The sequence below is a fragment of the Colletotrichum higginsianum genome, chromosome 2, assembly GCF_001672515.1.
Source record: "Colletotrichum higginsianum IMI 349063 chromosome 2, whole genome shotgun sequence".
NCBI classification, from domain to species: domain Eukaryota; kingdom Fungi; phylum Ascomycota; class Sordariomycetes; order Glomerellales; family Glomerellaceae; genus Colletotrichum; species Colletotrichum higginsianum.
The window spans coordinates 1,202,161-1,226,827 of record NC_030955.1 but is presented as its reverse complement, the minus strand read 5'-3'; the positions used below and the strand labels follow the sequence as shown (position 1 = coordinate 1,226,827).

At 53.7% G+C, this 24,667-nt stretch overlaps 9 protein-coding genes across 9 annotated transcripts; 4 read left to right on the top strand and 5 right to left on the bottom strand.

Moving 5' to 3' along the window:
• Positions 1–349: 349 nt before the first annotated feature.
• CH63R_02131 (C6 finger domain-containing protein) lies at positions 350–2,656 on the top strand (the record flags this gene model as incomplete). The annotated part of the gene is made up of 2 exons (XM_018297106.1): positions 350–399; positions 748–2,656. The coding sequence occupies 2 exons, from the start codon at positions 350–352 to the stop codon at positions 2,654–2,656; spliced, it is 1,959 nt and encodes a 652-aa protein (XP_018161922.1).
• A 1,636-nt stretch (positions 2,657–4,292) lies between these two features.
• Positions 4,293–4,883, bottom strand: CH63R_02130 (F-box domain-containing protein; the record flags this gene model as incomplete). Its single annotated transcript, XM_018297105.1, has 1 exon — positions 4,293–4,883. One exon carries the CDS (start codon positions 4,881–4,883, stop codon positions 4,293–4,295), a length of 591 nt encoding a protein of 196 aa, XP_018161921.1.
• A 1,359-nt stretch (positions 4,884–6,242) lies between these two features.
• Positions 6,243–6,791, bottom strand: CH63R_02129 (uncharacterized protein; the record flags this gene model as incomplete). The annotated part of the gene is made up of 1 exon (XM_018297104.1): positions 6,243–6,791. The coding sequence occupies one exon, from the start codon at positions 6,789–6,791 to the stop codon at positions 6,243–6,245; it is 549 nt and encodes a 182-aa protein (XP_018161920.1).
• A 460-nt stretch (positions 6,792–7,251) lies between these two features.
• CH63R_02128 (1-aminocyclopropane-1-carboxylate deaminase) lies at positions 7,252–8,370 on the bottom strand (the record flags this gene model as incomplete). Its single annotated transcript, XM_018297103.1, has 2 exons — positions 7,252–8,107; positions 8,189–8,370. 2 exons carry the CDS (start codon positions 8,368–8,370, stop codon positions 7,252–7,254), a joined length of 1,038 nt encoding a protein of 345 aa, XP_018161919.1.
• A 1,209-nt stretch (positions 8,371–9,579) lies between these two features.
• On the bottom strand, positions 9,580–10,979 carry CH63R_02127 (TfdA family Taurine catabolism dioxygenase TauD; the record flags this gene model as incomplete). Its single annotated transcript, XM_018297102.1, has 3 exons — positions 9,580–9,743; positions 9,858–10,584; positions 10,662–10,979. The coding sequence occupies 3 exons, from the start codon at positions 10,977–10,979 to the stop codon at positions 9,580–9,582; spliced, it is 1,209 nt and encodes a 402-aa protein (XP_018161918.1).
• A 599-nt stretch (positions 10,980–11,578) lies between these two features.
• On the top strand, positions 11,579–12,418 carry CH63R_02126 (uncharacterized protein; the record flags this gene model as incomplete). Its single annotated transcript, XM_018297101.1, has 4 exons — positions 11,579–11,696; positions 11,748–11,784; positions 11,837–11,856; positions 11,931–12,418. 4 exons carry the CDS (start codon positions 11,579–11,581, stop codon positions 12,416–12,418), a joined length of 663 nt encoding a protein of 220 aa, XP_018161917.1.
• Positions 12,419–12,872: 454 nt separating this feature from the next.
• CH63R_02125 (FAD dependent oxidoreductase) lies at positions 12,873–14,530 on the bottom strand (the record flags this gene model as incomplete). The annotated part of the gene is made up of 7 exons (XM_018297100.1): positions 12,873–12,974; positions 13,047–13,262; positions 13,319–13,566; positions 13,620–14,175; positions 14,231–14,334; positions 14,389–14,433; positions 14,497–14,530. The coding sequence occupies 7 exons, from the start codon at positions 14,528–14,530 to the stop codon at positions 12,873–12,875; spliced, it is 1,305 nt and encodes a 434-aa protein (XP_018161916.1).
• Positions 14,531–18,025: 3,495 nt separating this feature from the next.
• CH63R_02124 (Prolyl 4-hydroxylase alpha) lies at positions 18,026–18,839 on the top strand (the record flags this gene model as incomplete). Its single annotated transcript, XM_018297099.1, has 2 exons — positions 18,026–18,252; positions 18,302–18,839. 2 exons carry the CDS (start codon positions 18,026–18,028, stop codon positions 18,837–18,839), a joined length of 765 nt encoding a protein of 254 aa, XP_018161915.1.
• A 4,241-nt stretch (positions 18,840–23,080) lies between these two features.
• On the top strand, positions 23,081–24,617 carry CH63R_02123 (Integral membrane protein; the record flags this gene model as incomplete). Its single annotated transcript, XM_018297098.1, has 6 exons — positions 23,081–23,268; positions 23,335–23,354; positions 23,542–23,615; positions 23,665–24,041; positions 24,099–24,194; positions 24,257–24,617. The coding sequence occupies 6 exons, from the start codon at positions 23,081–23,083 to the stop codon at positions 24,615–24,617; spliced, it is 1,116 nt and encodes a 371-aa protein (XP_018161914.1).
• Positions 24,618–24,667: the final 50 nt, after the last annotated feature.

The window sequence follows — 24,667 nt, the reverse complement described above, 5'->3', positions numbered from 1 at the left end:
GTCCATCTGTCTGCCTCACCTGGCGCGGCTGAAATTCTGCCCCCTCGGAAATTTGAAACACACTTTACTCTTTTTTCCTCACTCTCACTCACTCTCTCTTTCTTTTCTTCTCTTTCCTTCTAGAATCCCAGGTCGTCAGAGAGCCAGCCTTCTCATCCCCCGAAACGGGTTCGCCGTCTTGGTACCCCTCCCCCTTTGAGCATCGCAACACAACCCACGCGGCTTTGCACACCTGACTGACCCCCCGTGTGTGCCTTGCTTTGCGGGTACCTCTCTCTCTTCTTTCCCCCCCGACCCGGGAGGGGGGTTCCGTTCTCCGGGAAGCTCTCGCGGGGCCGGAGCAGGCATAATGACACGAAAGGGTCAGCCCAAGGTCCGGACTGGGTGTTTGACGTGCAAGTGAGTGACTTGGCCTGCCGCCTCCCCTTTTGTTCCCTCCTTTCCCTTCGTCCCCCCCCCCTCCCCCCTTTCCCCTCCTCCTCCCCCCGCCCTCCTCATGTGTGTATCTTGTTGGGTGTGTTTCCTTGGCTCAACTTAAAACACCACGTGCCGAATCGGCAGAGTGCCGAGAAGAGTCCGGACGAACCCGGGGAAAGCGGGAGAGCTTGTGTGACCACCACCGAGTCCCCGCCCTCATCTCCGTTCCCGTCTCCGTTCCCGTCTCCGTTCCCGTCCCCATTCTCACACCCACACACACACACACACACACACACGTGTCCCCTCAACTAATCTTCTCTCTTATCCCAGGTCGCGCAAGGTGAAATGCGACGAGGCAAAGCCGGCGTGCGTGAGATGCACCAGCACAGGCCGCAAATGCGAGGGATATGCCGTCGTCGTCCCCAGCAACCGCGCCATCGCCCGCGCCCGCTCGCGGACGACCCGGCTCAAGGACGCCCTCGCCCAGGCCCGTGCCGGCTGGGAGGGCGGCTCCGAGAGGGCCACCCTCGAGTACTTTGCCCGCGATGTCGCCCCCAAGCTGCCCCAGAACCTCGAGAACCAGTTCTGGAACGTCGCCGTGCCGCGCATGAGCCGCTCCGAGCCCGCCATCCGCCACGCCATGGCCGCCATCGGCAACCTGTTCCCGCAGTCGTCGGCCTCGTCGTCGCCGAACGGCGGTAGCGGTGCCGGCGGCGGCTTCAACGAGCAGGCCGACGAGTGCTACGGCGAGGCCCTCCGCCTCATCGCCAGGAAGGTGGCGCCCGAGAGGGACGGCGAGGATGGCAGGGCTCGGTTCGATGGCAAGCTCGCCAACATCTCGGCCTCGGTCGGTTCCCTCAGCAACCGGTCCTCGCCGAGCCTGTCCTCCGTCGGGCCGGCCTCCGCCATCCAGTCCCCGGCGTCTCTCACACCCGGCATCAGCAGCATACCGGAACTGGTCGAAGCAGCAGCAGCTAACGGCTCCGACGGCCACGCGTCGACGAACCCATTTGCGACCCCGCCGAGCCAGGGAGACGAGGCCGGGTGCGACGAGGAGCCGAGCCAGCATAACGACGTCGACGTCGTCCTGTCGTGCTGCATACTCTTCATCGCCACCGAGTTCCTGCGCGGCTGCCTCGACGCGGCCATGCAGCACCTCGCCAATGGCATCAACATCCTCAACAACGTCGAGTATGACGAGCTGGACAGCACCACCATTGACGAGATCGTCCCCAAGTTCCACCGCCTCAGCATCATCCAGCTGTGCTTCTACGACAAACCCGGCTTCCCGTCCCTCAACCTCCAGCACGGCCCCGGACCCAGGTACAACCTCGGCCCCTTTGACAAGAGCAACAGCATCTACCTCCCCAAGCGCGCCGTCGACCCCATCATCCTCGACGCCATACGTTACATCCGGTCCGCCGCGGACCCGGGCTCGCAGACGGACTCGCGCCTCGCGTCCAAGGGGCCCGTCATGTCGGAAGAGCAGAAGCAGATCTGCGCGTCTTTTGACCGGTGGCACGCCGCCTTCCTGGCCTTCGTCGAGTTCCCGCGCAAGCGCTCCGACCAGCCGCTGCCCAAGCACCAGGGGCTCATCTGCGCCGAAACGGAGATGAAGTACCAGACGGCCAAGATCTGTATTAGCGTCTGCCGCTCGCACGACGAGTCCGTCTACGACTACTTCAAGGAGCTGTTCCGTCGCATCGTCACCCTCGCCCAGCTGATCCTCGACAGCTGCCCGGACGACGTGGCACCGCCGCCGACGCCGCCCGCCGACGCCTCGTACAAGTTCGACTTCCGCGTAAGCTACCTCCCGCTCCTCGAGTTCGTCGTCGTCAAGTGCCGCTGGCTCGACATCCGCTACGAGGCCTGGCTCATCATCTGGCGCCTCGCGACGGCCCGCGCCGAGTCCGTCGCCCGTGACAACCTGCACCTCATCGGCCGGCGCATGATTGAGCGCGAGCACAACGTCAAGATGGACGAGGTGACGCGCGACAACGCCGGCCTCTTCTCGCTTCCGGCCGAAGAGATGCGCGTCAAGGACTACACCGTCGACGCCCGCTTCGCCGACCTCGTCACCACCGCCGCCGCCGCCGCCGCCGACCGCAATGTTGATGTGGACGGCGGGCCGGCCAAGGCGCAGGTCCCCTATACGCAACGGCTGCTGCTCAGGTGCGGCAGCTGTGAGCTCGACGACCTCGCCGGGTGGATGGAGAACAGGCCTTTGCCTTCTTCATAGCATCGTCCGTTTGGTTCTTTTCCTCCTTCCTTCCTCCTCCTCTTCTTCTTCTTCTCCCCCTCCTGCAGCAGCAGCAGCGAGCCGGATTGGGAGCGGAGGTGTATGACTTGATGAGCAAAGCATTCACTCGATTGCACGCAGCATATAAGCCGTCTTACCTTGTGTATGTATTCCTACAAACGAGAAACAGTATTATTTGCATGATTCGGCATCGATGAGGGGTAAAAATAGAGAGGGTATCTGTCCAATAGCCGTCGACTTTTCATCCTTTTATTCTTTCCAAACAGCAAATAGGCGGACGTAAATGTAAATTACTTGACAACTATGACAAGTTTCGCCTGCGGTTACTTACCAATCTTTTCTACCTTATTGTCCCATTCACTCTAACTTAACCGTGATAATTCCCATCACGGACTACGCACGCATGTGTCCGTCCCGCCTCCGAACTCGCCACATTTTCCTTCGCCAGCAATACCTACTCTCACTCATCCAACATCAAAACCACAAAAATTGAAAGGGACGAGACTCGAACTCGCGCGGGTTGCCCCACCAGGAAACAGATGTTAAGCTGACCTTAACCTGGCGCCATAACCAACTCGGCCACCCTTCCGAATGTGCTGTGGTGTTTTCTTCTCCTCTCCGCCCACTTGTTTCCAGTCCAGCCCTCTCTCGGAGCTTGGCCGAGAATCCCGGTCACCCCCGTCCCGAGAACTTGGGACGAACCTCGTGACTGACTCGGGCTGGTCCGCGGTCGTATTCTGGAGTACCTTGGGTCCTCCGCTGGCGGCAGTTGTTGTCTACAACGTAGGCGCCTGTATTCGCGTGAACCCTGCAGTCTTTCGTTGGGGCTGAGAAAGAGCCTAGTCTCTCTGTCACGAAGCCAGACAACGGCCATCTCGCGGAACAATATCTGACATATCACAGCTGAGGGCAGGGACCAAAAGATTTCAATGGTACCCGACCGCCCCATGCCCTCCCGAATCTTGGGGAACGACGTGTCTGAATAAGGTTTTCAGTGTATCCGAACGTCCCCGGGCAATATCGCGGCTACTTTGCTTGGCGGGCCAGGCCAGGCCAGGTTCACCTATCCCAGATTCAGCTGCCCGAGCCCGTCTGATTGGATTGTCGATCTCCCTCCGAGGGTATTTCCGTGCGGAGCTGAACGAGCGAGACCCTGAACGTTCCCAGCCAGAACCGTTCGATTGCATGGCGGTGGGGAGGTTCCGGATTTGCGGATTTGCGTAACTCCCGTCTTGCCCCGAGCCTCCGGCCCAACAAGCCGGACAATACCGGGCTCTCCCGCACAGGTTGACAAAACGGTTTGGTTATATCATTTGAACAGTCTTGGGTTGCCGTGTTGCTTCTCACCAAGTCATGTGGGTGTCTGTTTGATGCTCCTATAAGTCAGCTGTGGACAGTGGTATCAAATCATGACCATCGATTTCTTAACGTGTATGTAGCCTGCCACGCCATTTCCACCTTTCGTCTCACGCCATCCATGCTTCTAACTGTCCATGGGTACGTCGATAATCATTGCAGCACCTCAGGAAGTGAGACGCGCAGAACCCAGCACAGCCGTCACGATGATCCGGCCCCAATTTGAGGAACAAACGATGCCAATGCCGCAACCGTGATTTCAACCTACCATCGCCCTGCGCCTGTTCTTCCAATCCTTCCAGTGGTGCTTTCCACAGACACGGCCATTCTTGGGATTGAGCCTGTAGCAGTAGGCGTCGGCGTCGACAACTTGCACAGGCGCGTATTTCCCCAACACGGGACAGTACTCGAGACCTGGGGGCATCCAATCTCTGAGGTGTTTCCACAGCTCGCAGAGCGCGAACCCGCAAATCTGGCACCGGAATGCACGAAAAGGGATGAGGGTATGTGATGATGCTTGAACTCTGGCGACGGCATCTGTGCTTGGGTTGTCTGGACTCGGGTGAAGAGGCAAGGCTTGTCCGGTCAAATGCCAAGTCAGGCCCTGGTCTCCTGGGGGCCGGCACGTCGTAGACAGCGGCAAGAAACCGTGTCGACGCCGGTGGAGCTGATAAAAGTAACGGCTTGCCAGACCGAGACATGTGCTGTCGATGACGTTGAGGAAGTCTATGATCATGTGGTGTACTTCCGGCGGCATGTCGACCATGGCCAGCTTCGGCTTCCTCGTTTCGTCTTGCGGAGTCATCCCCTCGATGACCCGGACCGGGTGCTGTGGGCTGACTGAATGCATTGCGGTCCGGTTGTGAGGGACGGAGACCGAGACCGGAGCCGTACGAACGCGGGAGTCCCGGCTGGAGACGGGGGTCTCAGACTTTGCAACAAGGGACATGCATAAGACTTCGGTGACAGGCGCCGGATGTTCGCTTTTTCGCGAAACTCTTCTGCTGGGAATCGAATCTGGCGCTCAGACTCGGAGATCATCGTGATAAGTTTGTAAGCAACGACGACTTGGGGGCAAGAGATGCACCCCGTAACCCACGGCTTGAGAGGTCTGGGGCCCTACTTATAAGCTCTTCAGAGACAAAACACCCCGCATCGTGACCTTCACCGCCCACTGCCGAGCTGGACGAACACGACGCAACGAGGCACCCGACCCGTGGTCCAATTGCAGTCCACGCCACGACTGAAACCCAATCATGTGTGCGACGAGTAAGCCCTTCCCTTCCTTTTACAGCACGGCCGCGAAAAGGATTGCCACCGGGGACACAAGAGGCTGGTGTCTGCATCGTGACTTGTCGGGGCGAAAGAAAGCCTCAGTGTGGTACAGGTGCGGCGGTTCCGCGTCGAGGCAGTCTCGACGATCGCGAGCTATCACACATGACCCAAGTGGGAACCATGACGATAGTGGGGGAGGAGTCGAGGAGGGCCCTGGGTGGCTGAATAGAAGTGGATTGTGAGGAGCAGATTAAGCTTCGCCCTGCCCTTGACGGCTTCTGACAAAAACCGAGCATGTCTCTTTAACGGCACGCCCGATCATGGTGTCTGTGGCGTCTGACCTTCTCAACCTGACGGAGGCTGTGCCCGTCGATTACGAACGCGTCACATTTTCGCGTGAGACACGGGTTCTCCGGATTTGGTTGGTGGGATCAAACCGACGGCAATGGTAGAACTGTGAAGATGTTCGTCAGGCAGTCCGATGGAAACCGAACGTCGTGTAACCGCTCCATTTCTCGGAACACAGACTTGACTGGTGGTCTTGCGCGAGTGTTAAAAGTACATACATCCGAGAGTCCGCGGGATAGAAGGGCAAAGAGGATCTATTACCGCTAGGCTCACTGTTTCTACCAAACTAATACGCACAAACTCTTCGCTTGGCACAGAATCCAATTTGAACGCCACTTATGGGGGTGAGGTTCATGAGGGCACCGGTCGAACATGGGATTCATGCTTCCTGTAGTAACGATAGAGGGCAATGAATGATTTGCGGCGGCGTAATTGCAATCTTTGAGTGTACGCAAATGTGTTAATATGTCTTCAGGCGTATCAACTTGGACTGCTTCCGTCCCGTCAAGTGATAACAAGCAACCCGATATAAGGACCCAGTCCAGGCACTTCTGTCCTCTCCCATTCTACCAGATACGCCTCCGGCTTATGCCCCCTCTGGATGCAGCGCTTTGCAGACCTTGTCTACAACCTCATCTAGGTTGCATTCGGTCAAAATCCCACCGCCGTGCGAGCCAACTTGACCGCCCTTTCCCCCAGCACTTTTCTCGTCGACGATGGGCTCCGCGGGCCTCGACTGGACCGCGTTGGCGACTTGTTCATCATCCGCGGGTGTCGGCGGGATGTACTCGGGAGTGTCGTCGAACTGGACAGACTTCTTAGGCTCGTCGATCTCGCAATTGCTTTCGACGACGGGGGCCTGCTGTAGTAGAAGACGCTTACGGCGGGCGTTCTCGAGGGCGCAGCGCCACCAGTAGTTGTCGACCTGCTCCCTCCGGCGACCAACGTAGTAGGCGCGGCGAGCTTGGTCAGCGTCGAAGACCTGCACCTGCCACGTTATGCCATCTTCAGGCTGGCCTGTGTCTTCAGCGAAGAAGAGGTGCTTGAGGACTCGGAAGGGTAACAACATGAAGAAGCAGAAGATCCTCCACGGGATGGAGAGGAGGCACCAACGTATGTCTGGCTTGGTGTCCATGGTTCAAGTCTGAGGCTCGGTTGACCTGGGGCGTGACAGCTTGTGTGCGACTTCTTTGGCTAGGATGATGATAACGGTGATGAGTGCGATGCCCTGAATGGAGGACATTGAACTGCTGATGCGTGTGTTTGGTGTTTCCGAGGTGAGCTCAAGTCGGTCGGTGGAAGTGGTAGGATGTGCTGCAGAATAAATCTCCGAGAAGGGTGTTGATGATGGAAATGTGTGATGTTCAAATGGGGTTGAATTCATATTTCACATTGATCCGAACTGGGATGATATACTATGGCAGTTTGACACCGGAGATAGATGCCAGTGAACCAAGAACCATCGACGGTGGTGCAACGGGTGAGTTCGGCGGGCCACTGGCACAGCAAAGTTAACCAGCCAAGCTGGGAGCGACAATATCCACAAGAGTGGCTCAAAAGGGGTATTTTCATTTTCAACATCAGTCATCTATGCGTTACATGCCAGAGTAGGCGTTCAGCGCCAGCTGGCCGCCCAGGTGGGCGTACAGAACGTTGCTCCCCGCGGGGATCTCGCCGTTCTTGATGAGCTGCATCATGCCTGCCAGACTCTTGCCCTCGTAGACCGGGTCCGTGATGAAGCCCTCGGTGCTGGCGCCGAACTTGATGGCGTCGATGGTGACCTGGTCCGGCACGCCGTAGATGCCGCCGTGGAAGCGGTCGTCGAGGATGATGTCCTCCTCGGTGATGTCGCCCTCCTCGAGGCCGATCTTGACGGCCGTGTTCTTGGCGATGCGCAGGACCTGGTCGAACGTCTGCTTGACGGTCGCGGAGGCGTCGATGCCGACGACCCGGCGGGGCGGCGAGCCGTTCTTCTTCTGGGCGAGCTTGAAGCCGGCGACCATGCCGGCCATGGTCGACCCCGTGACGGCGCAGACGATGACGGTGTCGAAGAAGACGCCGAGCTCCTTCTCCTGGGCCTCGACCTCGAAGGCCCAGCGGGCGAAGCCGAGGCCGCCGAGCGGGTGGTCGGAGGCGCCGGCGGGGATGTAGTAGGGCTTGCGGCCGGCGTCGAGGAGCTCCTTCTTGAGGTTGGCGAGCGTGTCCTTGTGCTCGATGCCGAACTTGGAGGGGTCGAGGCGCACGTCGGCGCCCATGAGGCGCGACAGCTGGAGGTTGCCGACCTTGTCGTAGACGACGTCCTCCCAGTCGACCCACTTCTCCTGGACGAGGGCGGCCTTGAGGCCGAGCTTGGCGGCGACGGCGGTGACCTGGCGGGTGTGGTTGGACTGCACGCCGCCGATGGAGACGAGCGTGTCGCAGCCCTGGGCGAGGGCGTCGGAGGCGAGATATCTGGGGAGTGGGGGTGTTAGTACGACATGGTGGATGTTGACGGGCGAACGAGGGGGAGTTGGGAAAGGACGAAGTACTTACTCAAGCTTCCTGGTCTTGTTGCCGCCGTATGCCAGACCGGAGTTGCAGTCCTCACGCTTCGCGTAGACGTTGACTTTGCCGCCCAGGGCGGCGGATATGCGAGGGAGGGCCTCAATGGGGGAGGGACCGAAGAGGAAATTCTCACGAGGGATGCTCGCGAAAGGCTCAGGGAGGAGGGACATGGTGGGCAGAGCGTGTGTGTAAGAGGGGGGTGGGGGCGGTCTTTGCAGAGTATGTTTTTATTCCAAAAAAAGGAAAAGGGGGTATCAAATAGAAGAGGAAGTGAATATGAAGCGAGATGTCGTGGAATTCAAGCGATCAAGGAGTGAGACAGAGAACGGGTCGGACCTTTAATAAGGAGTCGGCGATGCCACTTGAGAGCGACGTCGGATGGTGGAAGCCAAGGCTCGGGATGCTGACTCGAGGGGTAAACGCGGGCGGGTGGATAGAAGGGACTGGATGGTCCACCGTTATCTGCAGCGAGATCGCGGGGTGATTGTTGATAGCTTGACTCCTAGACCTGAGTTGCAGCTGCGAGATGAGTTGACGAGAGATTGCGGGAGTGAGCCTCCCAGTCTCATATTGAGACTGAGGGGCAGTGAGTGAGTGTGCTTTGCTTGTTCCGCCGAGAAGAATGCTCAGTGAGAGCATCATGTCCGTATGAGCTGTTACTGTCAATGCCCCAACAGCAAGGGATACAAGTAGACCGAATGCTTAAACCGACACCGCGATACAGACAGTCCGGCGGGGTCTTTTCATTCAGTCAGTCGCTCACTCACTCACTCACTCACTCACTCACAGACAGCTGTGCTGTCCCATAGATTTCAGCGGGCGACCCCGCGATGACGCGAGCGGGAAACGGCGGGGAACTCGGAAAAGCCAACTCCCCGCGGGAAACTTCGCCAAACTTCGGCGAACTGACCGGAGTCGCTCGTTCTCTCATTCCCTCATCCCCTCCCTCATCCTCGTTCTCTCACAGTCCCCATAATGCTGCGCAGCCATCACACACCACCCTCCCGCCCGTTGTAGGAGATGCACTGGACGTAAACGGGACAACCTCTCGCCATCGTCTCAGTTGTCTCACGCGAGAATTTGAGACGAAGCTCTTAGTTCACAGCAAGTGGCATGAGTTGTGGTCTTCAAGTTTTTTACTGTTTTGATCCATGTGGGCCGCATATCTAACTAAGCTCACTTTTCGACAAAATGTCGTTTTTCCTCCCAGCCGTTCATTGAAGCACCCACCTCAAAGTAGATGGACCCATGTGGGTTGCCTCATCCTCAATCAACGCTATGTGTACGATATCCAAAAATTCAAAACACAGAACCAAAAACAGAAAAAAGTCCTAACAGTATGTACAGCCGACTCCCCCCCTTTCCTATCGCAAGAGACCTCACTCGGCATCCAATGGCGCGCGAGGGGGGTTGTTGTTGACCTGGATGCCCCCGCGCTTCAGCTCCTTGCTGTCGGGGAACGGCAGCGCCCATCCGCCTTCGGTCTCGGGTGTTGACAGCCAGAGACGGAGGAGGTGGCGGCGCGGCGCCGGGGGAGGGAAGTCTATGGTGTCCGCATATCAGCACATCTGTCTTTTGAAGGAGGGGGGGGGATCATCTTCACGTCGTCCTCACAGGCTTGCGCAACAACAACACAAACAACAACAACAAAACTCACCCTTGTATGCGGTCCTGGCATGCAGCAGGTGCGCGTTGCTCAGGAACTGAATGTCGCCGACCTCGAGGATCATGTGCAGCGCCAGCTTCTGGCAGGTATCCTCGAGCGTCTTGAGCGCGTGCAGCTGCTCCTCGCTCAGCGGCGGGATGATGCCCTTGTCCGAGAAGCGCGTCAGGGAGCGCACGTAGTAGGGGTCCCACTTGCAGTAGACGCGCCCCTTGCCGCCGTTCTCGATGTAGAAGACGGGCTGGCGCGTCCACTCTTCCTGGCCCTCGGACACCTCGCCCTTGCGGTCAAAGTACCAGATGGGCTTGGTCAGGGTCTCGGCGACGTCCGGGTGGGCGCGCTGCAGCTCGTTCCAGACGGCGTGGATGCTGACGAGGTCGCTCTCGCCGCCCTCGGCGGCGCGGTGGACGCAGAGCAGGCCGACGAGGTCGCCGTCGTCGGCGTGGAAGAACTGGCGCGCCGTCGTGCGGTAGATGCGCACCTTGTCGATCTGCGTCGGGTCGTCGCCGACGTCCTTGACGTGGCCCAGCACGTGGCCGCGCCCGTTCTGCGAGACGAAGTAGCCCAGGTACGTGCCGAGGCCCATGTATCCAACCGCCGTCTTGTGGGGGCCCCATTCTTGCGCCGGGAAGCCCTTGAAGAGGATGAAGCCCTTGCCGTTGATGAGATCCTCACGGAGGTCGACGAGGCGCTTGCCTAGTGTGGGAAGGGGGAAGTTGTCCTGCGCGGGCCGTCGTCGTCAGTTCTCGACGCCGATGAGACATGTCACAATCGACACGGCTGTCCATTGGAACGTACCTTGGAGATGCCCGTCAGCGGGGTGTTGCTTGCGATAAAAGCATCAGATGTGCGGCCGAGCTCCTCGACCTCTTCCGGGGTGAAGCGGTGCGTCCACTTCTCGGGGTGCTGCTCAAACTCCTCCTTGTGCCAGACAGTCGGGCCCGAGATCTCCTTGGGGAAGTCCTCGTACGGGCGCAATGCCTCGGGGATGGGGTTGTGCTGGCCCGACGTCCGGATGCCATCGGGGAAGATGTCTCTAGGAGCATCGTCATTCTTGCCCTTCCAGGGGCCCTGGGCGGGCTGGACAGGCTCGTCGATGAGGGCTCCCGGCGCCATGGCTGTCTGCGTTTTTTTTTTTAAGGGTATCAAAACGGGGGTAGGTATGTGTTTTGTTTTGGGGGGTATCGCAATGAAGGCAAAGAAGAACAACAGGACTCGAAGCGAGGATGATGGTTTTCAATGTCGGGCACAGTCTCGAAATAGAGAAGAGTTGGAGAAAGAGGCAAACGGTCTTTAAATGATTTGATCTACCCCTCATTACGCACACCGTCCAAACTCTCTGACGGTCCGCGCGGGGGGTGTCTGCGCCCTTTGTCACCAACCGACCGGACCATTGGGATTTGGGGGCTTTGGGTGTTGCTGTCGAGCTCGATGCATCAGATGGCGTGCTTCGGGACCCATATCGCGACGGTCGTCTGGATGACGCGAGACAACATGGGTGTGGGGTTTTGCCGATCGAGAAGGGTAGGTAGGGTAGCAATCAACAGACAAAAATCACCTCGTTCGATGGACCGCCCCCCTCTCAGTCTCATTGCCGTTGAGCCCGGTAGTCGTGTGAAGGATAAACTTTCTTCTCGTACCATCGTACCGGTCGATTGATGCCCTTCCTTGAGCCCACGCGATTGTACCATTGCCTTGTTTCCACTCCTCGTCCAATGTCTCCTGGATTCTCCCGCAGAAACCGGGCAGCGTGGAAGCTCCGACGACTTGGAGAAGACCCCAACGCGCCACCACCTCTTGCTGCTAGTCCCGAGTTGCGTTATCACACCCCCGGTAGGAAACACTATCGTTTGGCGTTCCGAACCCTTGACTATTCTTCAACAGGTTACGCGAGCTGTGATCCCCCTTGGGACTGTTACATGTAGGTAGGTAAGCAAGTAGCTTCGCTAACAACGTGCGGCCTTTACAGCTAGCATGCGCATCATCGAGCTCGGTACGCTGCGGCTATCAATGGCACAGTGATGTTTCCTCTCATGCACAAAAGAATGCCGTGGTGTTGTGATCCAGTCTGCGCTGGCGATAGGACTGAAGGAACAGATCAACAGATTCAAAACCCGGGTCGGAAAGCAGCCATCTCAGCAAGAGCAATGGCTGGTGTGAGAAACACAAAGTATCATCAACTTCTGATTCGGTCCTTCCAAGTCCGTCAATCGCCATCCTGGGCTCCTTGCGGCAATTTTGCTCCGGATCGCCCATGCCGGAGTCCCGGCCCGCCGGCCTCAATGCCCCATGCCGCCGAGTTCCACTTCTCCGAGGCCACGATACCGCGCACCACAACCACCACGACGAGTAGGCCGCTTCTTGAGAATGAGAAGACCAGGGCATCTGCGGCGCCCTGGTTTCAGTTCACTGCAATATTCAGATATTTCTTTGCTATGACCCTCAATCATCTCGTCGCCCGTGTTCAAAATGCAGTTGCTATGTCTGCTGTCACCTTTTCCAGCGCCCGGTTGGCACCGGTGGTTTTTCTGTACGGCATAGCACCCAATCGTTAGAATCGTTGCGGAGAGATAGCCCAAAGGGAGGTTAACACGAATCCAATACTCTTGATACTGTAGGAAGCCAAAGAAGGCTACGTGATAAGATGACACCTAGAATAGGTATCGATATGGCCAAGGGAGAGGACATTACTGCCTTGTGAATAATCTTCTTTTGGGCTATCGCGGTGTTACGACGGCATGCATTTGAGCCCCATAGAACCTACAATCCAACCGATTTCTTATTGAAGGAGTTATGGAAGGCGTCAAGGTAAAAGAAAGGGCGAAGACCCCTATTGTGCGATGTTCCTCGGCCCATTGGGCCCCTCCTCGAGACCATTGCCCCGGCGCATACCTTCCCGCCAACGCCAATGAGACCGCATGAACGAGGTGCTCTGGTCTCCGTTTTGTAAAATGTCGGCCGCATGCTGTTAAAAGTGTTAGTCAACTTGCCAGTGTTATAAAGAGCTTCTTAACCTGCCTCGCCAAGAACGGGGAGAAACTTGGCACCATGGCCACTGCCTCCTGTCGCCACGAAAACGCTTCCGTCGGCGTATGTGGGAACATGGTCAATCTGAAAGGGGCGAGTATCAGTATCAAAGGAACCGTGACGGAAGAGTACCCGATGATTCTGGGATGAACATACGACGAAGGAATTATCCAGTGAGTCGGTGTACCAGCACAGCTTAGTCGAGTTGAAGTCTGCGTCGGCGAACTCCGGCAAGAAAATCGACACAAATCTCCTGATGGCTTCTCTGGCTGGTTCGGGTACCGCACGGCAATCGGCGGGTGGCAGAGGAATTGACCACTTCCCGTCTTGCGTGAAGCCCGTCTCAGAAGGAGCGGATTGGAAGTTGGTAAACTTGGATAGACTTGATCAGCCGAGGCCCTGGTTACGTAAATCAAGCGGCGAGGTACCTTGATACCGCGAAACCCAATCTTTATGAGGCCGTCGGCGGTCCTTGGGAGGACGTAGACGCTGCCCGAGTCTTTTCCGCTCGGATTCCGTGCGGCACTCCTCCAAGTGATGACCGGGAAGCGCTCAGGGGAGTACTTGTCCCACAGGGCCGAATCCTTCTTGTCGACCTTGAAGGTGACTACGCTGCCCGCCGAAGACTCTAGGTGATAGGACAGTTCCGGTAAAAGTTGGGTCGAGAAGGACCCAGCTGGTAATGATCAGCATCACAAGACCACGCGAGTCTGAAACCCGTATACCTACCGGCAATGACAACGACATCGGTGTTATGGGAAACCCCGTCCTTCGTCTTCAGCCCGACCGCCCTCTTGCGGCCAGGTGTGGACGGGCTGTCCTCGATGATACTGTCAAAGGCGCCTCTCTCGGGACCAAAGTGGAACGTGACACCCTGACGCAGGGCGAGCTGGTAAAAGTAGGCGCACGCCTCACTGCACTTCGTAAACCCAGCAAGCGAGTCAAGGACGGCTTCGTATGTCTGCGGCGGTGAAGCCTGCGGGATCTCAAACCCAAGAAGCTTGCCATCCCAGCCGCGCTCGGCAGCACGCTCGCGGTCAGCCGAGTCGCTCTTGACGAACTGGCTGTCTCTCAGACCGTCCCGTTCAAAGTTGCTCAACGTCTCGCGCTCGAGCGGATCGAGGTCGGCGGTGGGTTGAACCCGAAGCATGCCGCACCCGTTGAAGAGGTCCGAATCAGCATCACCGTCTTCTTGACGGCGTTGCTCATTGATCCTCTCCCAGGCAGCCCGGCTCTCAAGCGCGAGACGCTGGTAGTGAAGCTTGGTTCCGTACGAAGCTCGGAACTGTACACGCGTTTAGCCAGTTGCCACATATCGGCTTTGGGTCGAGAAGGCTCACAATCTTGTTATGGTCGACGGATGCCGCCTGAGTTGTGCCGTCAAGATCGGGCTCGTAGTTAGTCTCGTCGTAGCGATATCTGTCAAATACCGTCACGCGATATTCTGAATGACCTAATCAGTCGAAGAGGATGTTGGCGCCCGGCAATAAGCACTTACGGCGTTTGCTGAGAGCAACTGCCAGAGAGAGGCCGAAAACGCCCGCTACGCAACAAGGTGGGCGATCAGTTATTTGTCAAGAGTGAAGTGTCCCAAGTCTCCACGTACCACCGACAATGGCAACCGACCTAGGCTCGGACATGATACCTTGCTGTTCAGATTCTGCTTGGTCCTAGTTCAATAAGATCAAGACAGCAGCTGCCAGAGCCTAGAGGCGGGGACGTTCACCTGTTTGTTGCTTCCGAGATCGCTGATCTATGCTTATCAAGGTGCGGAGATAATCGGCCAAAGCTCGCACGCCATTGAACATCGGATGACTTACGATGGTCTCCACTGAATCCTACCGGCCAAGATGATGGACCAGAAGCTTCAAATGCACCCGCCATAGATTTTCATCAGGCGTGTCGTCGAGTTTCTATGCGAAAGATCGTCAGAAAACAAAATCTTGCCATGAAGCCTACAATTGGTGCTGCTTAGCATTGAACCGGCTACACGGCGTGTGGCAATAATCTTCCTCAAGCCCTCAGAGACGTGAGTAGTCACCAATGGAAAGATCACCGACTCCCTCGCCGGAAATACTAGGTATCACGTGAAGTATCTGACTCCTCCTCAACCCGGTGACCTTTCTAGGGCCGAACTGGCTGATGACTGGCTGCATCTTGTACTCGGCAAGCAGCTCCGCAGGCTCCATCTGCTGCTTTTACTATTTTTCAGTCGGTGAAAGCTCACTGGAGGTCACTAGGGCATCAAGTGACCGCCAATGGTCCCCTGACAGAGGTTCCATCTTGGAAATCCCCCTCCCCCCCCCCCCTCCCCCCCCCCCTGTGCCTTGTACCTCGCTGGTGTTCTACTCAGCTCTGGCTTGGCCCCCATTCCTATGAGCGCCGTCTCGGGACAATTGCCAGACTTGGGACCAGGTCCAGGATGCGCAAATTGTCCGTTCTTCGAAACACATAAGATCTTGTGCGTAGAGATAGGTGCATTCATAGGCCCCGGGCCAGTCGGTCAACGACCAAGATGACTTGTTGCATTTGGGTCGAAGCGAGTCAACTCGCTGGGCGCATGTCTTCATTGTGACCTGAGCGACATCGCTAGGGCTGTGTATGTTTTCGACAACATGTTCGACGGGAGATGACAGGCGGTAGGCTTTTGAGGACGGTTCACGCTTGTCAGCGGTGTTGGAAGGACGATGAATTATCGATGTCTCAGCAGAACCGAGACAATAACGATGGGGGTTCAATTATGCTTTCTACCAGGGGAGGAGCTGTCCATCTGCTCCATCGTCGAGCTTGGTGAGGAGGGTGTCACAAGTCCAGAGGGTAAAGGGACCCAGTTGGTCCCTTCCTGTCTATGTAAGGGAGGGCACCTTTCTCACTAATATAGGATTAAGAGGGCCAGAGTTGAATGCAGTCAACTATTCCGTTCTATCTATCGCTGAACTCTTCATTATTTATAGCCCCTCCGCCAAGGGGGGCCATGCTGCATGCAGTATCAAGCCGGAGCCGTATGCGGCACGATAACAACACTGGTTGTGTCACAACCTTTGCTATAGTGTCTTCAATGTGCATAACAGTTTACCTTTGTTCTTTCTCGGTAAAGCTGATGAGCCTATTTTACGTATCCGTGAGTCCTTGATAGCGAGTGATTGAACCAGGGAAACTCATTCAAACCAGACACAGGTTGGCAACCTGCTGGCTGACCGGTGTATCCCCCTCAAGGTATAACACCACTCTCCCAACACCATCTACTAAGTCAAACTACCCCCATTTCGGCACCCCCCCCATCTCGGCACCCCCAGCCCCACCAAGCTACACCAAAACCTACTACTTTCTAGCACCCTTATAACTATAAACCTACTTATTATATTTAATATAAAATTATATATTTAAGTAAATAGTATGTAATATAGTATCTTTAAAAAGTAAATATGCTATTATTTCTATCTACTATATACTAATTATACTATAAATACTAATGTTAGTATCTACTAGTATTTTACTAGTAAACCTTAACATTTTTTAAAACATCTTTTATAATTTAAAGAAATTATATTAAAATATAAAAACTACTTATTATAGTATATTTCTATATAATTAGTATTATAATATAGAGCAATATAGTATACTACTATTAATAAGCTTAAAATAAAGAAGTTAGTTTTCTACTTATATTAATTTAGTAAGGAAAATTTATAAATAGCTATAAAAAAGCTATTAAGTAAGTAATATTAAATTAAACCTTATATAACTATAGTAGTACTCTATAAATACTTATAGTAGTTATTATATACTATTTAGCTTTAAATTTAAGTTATAAAGCTTATAAAAAGAAATATAGTATATTACTAGTAAAATACTACTTTTACTTTCTAACTACTAGTATATAGTAAGTATTAGCTAAACATATATAAAAATAGTAAATTTTAGTATATATAGTACTTAATTACTATAAATAATTTTAGTATAATTCTTAGTCTTAAAAGTAGGGTTATATAGTATGTATAGAAAGTAGTAGGTTTTAGTGTAGCTTGGTGGGGCTGGGGGTGCCGAGATGGGGGGGGTGCCGAAATGGGGGTAGTTTGACTTACTGTACCAATTGCTTTGGATACAGAGTCTTAACCACATTCGTGCTGCTCTTCGAGTGGTCCTGGAAAAGGCTGGGGCAGAGGGTGTTGGCAAGGTGTTGGTAGCGACTGGCAGCAGTGTTGATTCGTTATAGATGGGCTCCATCCGTGCTGTGTCTTGTGAATGCGCCTGTTGGTGATACGCTGCGGCTGGGCAGTCCAGTACTCCAGATTCGGTTAGTGATATTGTTTATGCTAGCTTGCACGTCGCGATCGATAGCCGCGTTGGTTTCGGCATCTTTGAAATGGACCTCTCTAGCTGACAAGTCTTATAGGCAGTTACGCAGATGCCCATCGTCGCAACCAGTGGTTTCGGTTGCCCTTCAAGGCGTAGTGTTTCTCGCCCCCGTCCCCAATCTTCAACAAGTACAACCAAATGTTCGGAAGTTTTGTCCTGAACATACGCAGCTTGGTCGCAATCACTAGACGGGTGTTGGTGTCTTTGATTGAGTACAGTGGGAACTGTTTGGAAGAGATGAAGGAAGGGATTTCAATAGAATTGACTACTTGCAGGTACGATTTCTCCGTTCTTTTATATATTTTTCTACATAACCTCCTGTCTTCGTCTCGTATATCATGATTAGTGGTATTACTGCAAACCACCTTTTCAGAGTTCTGCCATGCTCCTAACCGAAAACGGCATTGAAATAAACTTTATAAAAAATAAAATTGCAATAATCATTAGGCTGGGAAGAGCTTGTCCGTATTTTTATAGCGTTCCTGCCACATATAGTAATACAACTTGACACATTTAAGTTTTCTTTGGCTTTCATCATGCCTGACACATGTGGCCAAGTGTGCCGCTATGAGGCAAAGTAAAAACTTTGATTAGTGAGCATACTATATTTGCGTTTCCGTGGCCGCCGGAAGATGTGACCAGGGATAACGAGGGTGGATGCAAGTGAGGAACCGGTTCCCAGACAGGTTTAGGAGCCCGAGGCGTCCGAAAATATAAATAGGTAGCACAAACTACTTCGAAAGCAGCCCACATCTATTCCTACACCTCACAAGGCAATGTCTCGCCTACGACTCCCTACAGCTCTAAGTGGCAATTCGCTACTAGTTTCTAGCTTTGTTTTATTAGTTTCGATTTTCTTATGGCCACGCCTGCGGCCTACCAGATCATTCTTGGAACAGCAGCAGCATACCTTTTCAGCTCGTATTCTATCATATGACCCTCTGATGATACATCTAGAGAATTTTATCTCAAAAGCGGAGAGAGAACATCTCCTAAGCCTCGGGTACTTACTTACCTACACCACAAGAGGAGGCTCATCTAACAGGCCCTAGTCAATCTTCTTTCCAAGCATCAAGCGTCACTAATTGGAACGGCACAAATGTGATCTCGGAGGACCGGACAAGCTCGAGCGCCTACCTTCCAGACGGCGATCCCATTGTGGAACGCATTATATCTCGTGCTTCTGAATTTCAGGGCTACACGGGCCGAGGGGATCATGAGGGGCTTCAGCTGACTCGGTACCACGCGGGTCAGAAATTCGAGCCCCACTGGGATCACGATCAAAACGCGACGGATGATAAGTCACGGCAAAGGCTGACCACAATCTTTGCCGTCTTGGAAGCAACTTGTGCGGATTGTGGGACTAGATTCCCGAGCTTGAGTGTTGACTGGGAAAAAGAGGATCGTAGGTGGTGCCAATTCGTCGACTGTGAGGACAAAGAAGGTATCACTGTGAGGGCAATACCCGGGAACGCTTTGTTTTGGAAAAACCTCAACAGCACCAATCGCGGGGACGCGAGAACCCTTCATGCAGGGTTACCTCCAGAGACTGGTGTAAAGACTGGCCTCAATATCTGGACACTTGGCTAATGTAACCGCACATGGTCATGCGTGGGCCCGATCTGATCTTCCTCTCCTCTTGCGTAATCGACCAAGGGACTGACCCGGGAGATGTCGCCTTCAACATGATGTCTGCTTGCTTCGTGCCAGCCCTCGTAGCTTTGGTTCACATCTCTGTGTCAGAGCTTCATTACGATGTAGAAGGTCGCCGTGCATTAAAGTCGCGAAGTCAAGCCCTGTGTTATGTAGGACTTTGTTACCTGCAAAAGTGGGTTGGATGCCGGGATGCTGGGAGGCTACGATAGTGTGATGCCATGTGTTCTAGAGACCAAGGCACCATGTAATTAACGAGAAGGTATTACCAGTGTAGTGTATAATTAGAACTAAGATTTGGTCAAGTGCGTGGTAAAAGTTTCAGAGAACAAGATTGTGGGTGGTATGAGACAAGTATAAACGGAAAGGGAATTATCAGATTATAAAAAGAAGCAGTTGCGCCAACATCCCCAACATGTGACGCCGATAGGATTCAAACCTAACTGACACAAGTACTTCTCTTTGCTCCACGTATAACCCCACAGTCTTATGCTTAGTTCTGGTAACAGAGCCGCCATGCGCTGGTGGTTGTTTCGACACCAAAGCTTCGATTCGGCAACAAGATGCTTATAACTCTTCTGAAAAAACCAACTCTTAATGCTACAAGCATCAAGCAGGAATGTTGAAACCTGTTTTGCGCAGCGTCTGGAAGACTTGGTTGGGGCCATGATTACTCTTCGGCGACGGACCTCAGGAACTCAGTATTGCCTTTTTCGTGAGCCGAGATGTGGTTCTGGTCCTTCCAAGCATAGTTGAGGTATATTCGGCCCTTGCAGAGGCCTGGAAACTTCGCTTACTAGCCGATGATGTTTCGGTATGCAGAGGTCAAGGGCAGGATTCTCTCCTGGTTCTCGGGGGTGTCGACCGTTGCAACATTGTGACTGAAATAAATCCCTCGTTGCCATCACCAATCTTGGAGAACTCATCTCCGACCTGTCAAGCTCTCATCTGCTGAAGATGGTTAAGCAGAGCAGCACAAGGGAGATTCATGCCGAAGGGAAGATTCGCCCAGATATTCTTGGAAGATAGCAGATACCATCAATTGTCATTGTAAAGCAAAGGCCGTAGCACGTACATCCCATCCTGCTTCAATATCGCAAGGCAAGAACCTCTGTCAGCTCTGTTCTCCCTACTCTCTAGATGTAAAAGATGCGCGCAGTGAGGATTCCTGACAAATGTGCATTACAACGTGTCAACATAGACCCTTCATGAACAGGATGATGCCGATGTTAAGTCGGTAACGTCGGGCACCCACTTTTCGCCCACCCCCCCATTTCGCCCACCCATAAATCCCTCATCAGCACACCTAACCTCCAACCTCCTCCTTTTTCTAACCATCACAACATTTACAGTTTTTATCCGAATGGCTTCATTTTTTCAGCATACCTTTTTCTTGCCCTTATGAGCGCATATACCGAGTATGAGGTCAATCAGGCCTTGGAAGCAGTCGCCAATGGGCAGTCCCTCCGGAAAGCATCAATCGAATGGGGTGTGCCACGTTCAACACTTCGCAGTCGCATCAAGGGCTGCCAACCAAGGCAACTTGCCTTTGCTGACCATCAGAGACTCTCTATAGGTCAGGAGGCTAAGTTGGCTGAATGGATTCGCATTCAGCATGCCCTTGGTGTTGCTCCAACCCATCTGCAAGTGAAGCTATTCGCAGAGAGGATCCTCCATGCTATGGGGGATACAGAGCCTATAGGGAAAGGTTGGATAACAGCCTTTCTGAATAGGAATCCTTCAGTCAAGGTCCAGAGAAGTCGCCCTATCGATTCTAGACGTGTTAATGGGGCATCTACTGAGGTCATCAGGGACTGGTTCAAGCATCTCGCCATGCCAGAGATCATCAGCATTAAACCAGCCAACAGATACAACATGGATGAGACTGGTATCCTTGAGGGGCAAGGATCTAATGGGCTGGTGCTGGGCATGTCTGAGACGAAGTCTGTTCGCAAGAAACAGCCTGGATCAAGGGCATGGGTATCTATTATTGAATGCATCTCTGCCCTGGGCCACAGACTGCATCCCCTCATTATATATAAGGGTATAACAGTCCAGCAGCAGTGGTTTCCTTTGGATCTTGGCCCTTATGAAGGCTGGCAGTTTACAGCAACAGAGAATGGATGGACAACAGATGCCACTGCAGTTGAATGGCTGCAGAAGGTCTTCATCCCTCAGACTGTCCCTCAGGGCAAGGAGGAGGTTAGACTGCTGGTCTTGGATGGGCATGGGAGCCATACAACGACGGACTTTATGTGGCTCTGCTATATAAACAACATCCATCTATTGTTCTTACCACCACATACCTCCCATGTCCTCCAGCCACTTGATCAGTCAGTCTTTGGCCCATTAAAGGCAGCCTATAGGAAGGAGCTTGGATACCTTAGTCATTGGAATGACTCTACTGTTGTAGGCAAGAGGAACTTCCTAGGCTGTTATTATAAGGCTGCCCTGGCAGGGATGACGATCCAGAACATTAAAAGTGGGTGGAAATGGACTGGACTATGGCCTGTTTCTATGGCAAAGCCCCTTATGAGTCGTCTGCTGCTCCCATCAACACCAACACCATCAGCATCATCTCATCAGACCTGCAAAGGGCAGTCTGGAGGCAAGGAGGAAGTCAAGGAAGGCAGGGGAGCTGAAGGATGGGCTTCTGTATCGTCTGCAGTGGCATGGTCGACGCCAAGGAAGATGAAGGATCTGGCTGGCCAGTTGAAGCTATTCACAGAGCTGGATAATGATGCTAGTACTCAACGCCTCCTTTTCATAAAGGTGAAAAAAGGCTTCAGCGAGCAGTCCTATAAGCTGGCAACTGCCCAGCATAATCTTGAGCTCCTGCAGGCCCAAGTCACCAATAATGCAGCAAGGAAAAGAAGGACAGTCCAGATCGACCCAAACACCAAGTTCGCCAATATCAAGGACATCCAGAAGGCTCAAATTGAGGCTGGCGAAAAAGAGGGTATCACGGATGAATCCAGCGAGTCTGATTTACCTAGTGAAGCTGAAAGCTGTATTGTGGTGGCATCTAGACGAAGTCAATAGTTAATTGAACTTGGTGGTTATGATGGGGATAGCCTCATTTATGGGTGGGCGAAATGGGGGGGTGGGCGAAAAGTGGGTGCCCGACGTTAAAGTCTGTGTGCCACCATGCGCGCTCACTGCTCGGGGATAGATACATCGTTTCCATAGGCCTTGGTTGGGTTAAAATCTTTTGTAATCGGTTGCCGAGCCTTCTTTGTCTTAGATAGCTGTGTTCGATCTTTGCTTCTGGGCCAACAAGTCTGAGAAGAGGCCTAAAATTACGATGATATCCCAATTCAAGAGTTTGGCGTCTTTCTCCCCCCCCTCTTTTTTTTTTTACTTCGACGAGGATACGGTTCGTTGGCCCTTGGCTTCCCCAGGGTCCCTTGCGAAGGCCCCAAAGCTTCTCTGGACCCCGCCCCCATCTTCCTGATCACTCATTTTCAGACGTCCCTTCTTTTGCTTGCACTGAGCAGACTGCCGAGAATGTCGACCAGCAACCCCAGTTTAGAAGGACGACTTACCGTAGCCAAGCCTTGCTGAGAGTTCAGACTAGACCTCACTAAATACGGAGTTCGACACCGAGCACACACTGTGCACTTCTGATCGAAGACCCAGCGCCATATTCCACAGATGAGAAGCCAATAGATCCTCTCTTTTCTTTGTTAGTTGCTGGGGTGACTCCATTACCGGGAAATCGGGACTGTACTTCGTAAGCACTCCTTGCTCCTTGAGTACGGTACGAGCTCATGGATATGGATACAAGTGTCGATCGGGAGGAGAAGCAATTCCACCCGAGTCGTGGATGGTATGAAGAGCACGAATCGGCCCGTGACCAAGGTTGTTTGGGACATTCCGACTGTTCCGTGCACATCGGCGCACCACGTTCAGAGTTCGTCCCTTCAAAAGAAGGTTGCAGGTTATTGAAGCGTGCGATTTCATCGAGAAATCGAGAAGGGGGGGACTTAGCATTTTCGACCTCGAACCATGATTCTACACGGCTACGGGAAGTGTGAACCCCGCAAACTGAGGTAAGATAAAAGAAAGAAACTCTGATCGGAATGCGGGCAGAAAATTGTATATACGCTAGGAGAAAGTACATCTCCCCCCATTCGATCCATGCTTCTCGTCCTTCACCAGCATAGACGTTTGCCATCATGTCGGAGGTCTCTGTGATTCCCGCGCCACCGGGCGTTGAGGTTAACTTTGACCATCCGCGGCAGCAAAAGGTGCTAGAGCACTATCTCATCTTCGGCATAGGCGGGACGCTCGCCTTCATCGCCCTCTGCCAGCGGTTCTACACCAAGCTGTTTCTATCAAAGGGCTTACAGATTGACGACGGTACGTGAGCCAGCTCGGTGGCACCCTGGTCTAGCGGTTTCTCTGCATTCTGCTAATCAGAGGCCCACAGCCTTCATGTTCCTTGGATGGGTAAGTTTCGCGCTCCATGCTGATCACCATATGTCTTGATCGCCATGGGTTTCTTGGCCATCGGACCACGGGCTAACCGGACGTCGTTGTCCAGGCTGCGTCCATAGTCACTCAAGGAATGCTAGTTGGTTAGCATGGCCCCAATGACCGTTGCTTCCGGTCGCTGAAGCTGACGTGATTAATCCAGCGTCAATCATCGATGGTGGCATGTGTGCCCACGCTTGGGAGATGCCTTTATCCAGATTCGAGCGGTATTCCGTTGTGAGTGCTCTAAACCCCCGGAGACAACCATGAGGCTAACACGACCAAGACCACATTTGTGACAGCACCGGTCTTCATGCTGTGTAACGGCTTCACGAAACTGTCTCTTCTGACATTCTACCTTCACATATCGCCTCAAAAGTGGTTCAGAGTTGCGGTGTGGACAGTCATCGTTGTCGTGTCTCTCTACACCGGGTGCATCGCCATCCTCATGCTCTTCCACTGCAGCCCCATCAGAAAAGCGTTCGATTTTCACGTCACGGGCGGGACCTGCTTGAACGTTGGCGTACTTTACATGGCGACGGCGGTATCAAACATCGTCACCGACGTCATGCTGTTCGTCCTGCCTATTCCTATGATCTTCAACCTGCGCATGAAGTTGGCGCAGAAGATCAGCGCTGTGCTTATCTTCGCCATCGGCTCAGTGTGAGTTGGACACCGTTCGGCCCATCGTTTAGAACGAAACGCTGACGTGGCTTGTAGGACCGTCGCCACATCCATCGTCCGGTTGACTTACCTCCCTCGGCTCTTATCGAGTCTCGACCCATCGTGGGATGCCGCCCCAGCGAACCTTTGGACGTGGGTTGCCTGACAGGAACTCAACCAGGTTACGTTTTGTCCAACACCTAACCTCGTCTTAGATTCATCGAAGCCAACCTCTTCGTACTCTGCGGCTCGATGCCGACGCTTCGGAAGTTTTTCAAGCACTTTGCGCCGAGGTTCATGAGGTACCCGACGAATCCGTCATCATACACCCACAACAACTACCGAGCGTCCGGCTCTACCATGCAGCTATCCAACATACCGAAGAACAGGCAGAGGAAGCAAAGAGAGCAGTTCCCTGACGAAAACGCATTGAAAACGTTCAACTCGGATCGCACCAGGGAAGAAGATGTTGGGTTCACATCCGTGGTTGTCGCAACCGGAGAAAGGGCCAGTGTAGACGACACGAGCAACAAAGCGATATTACAGACCAAGACGATCACGATACAGCGTGACTAGAGAAGGAATAATGTCTATCACAACATGTTGTTTACTTGATACAATTGGTA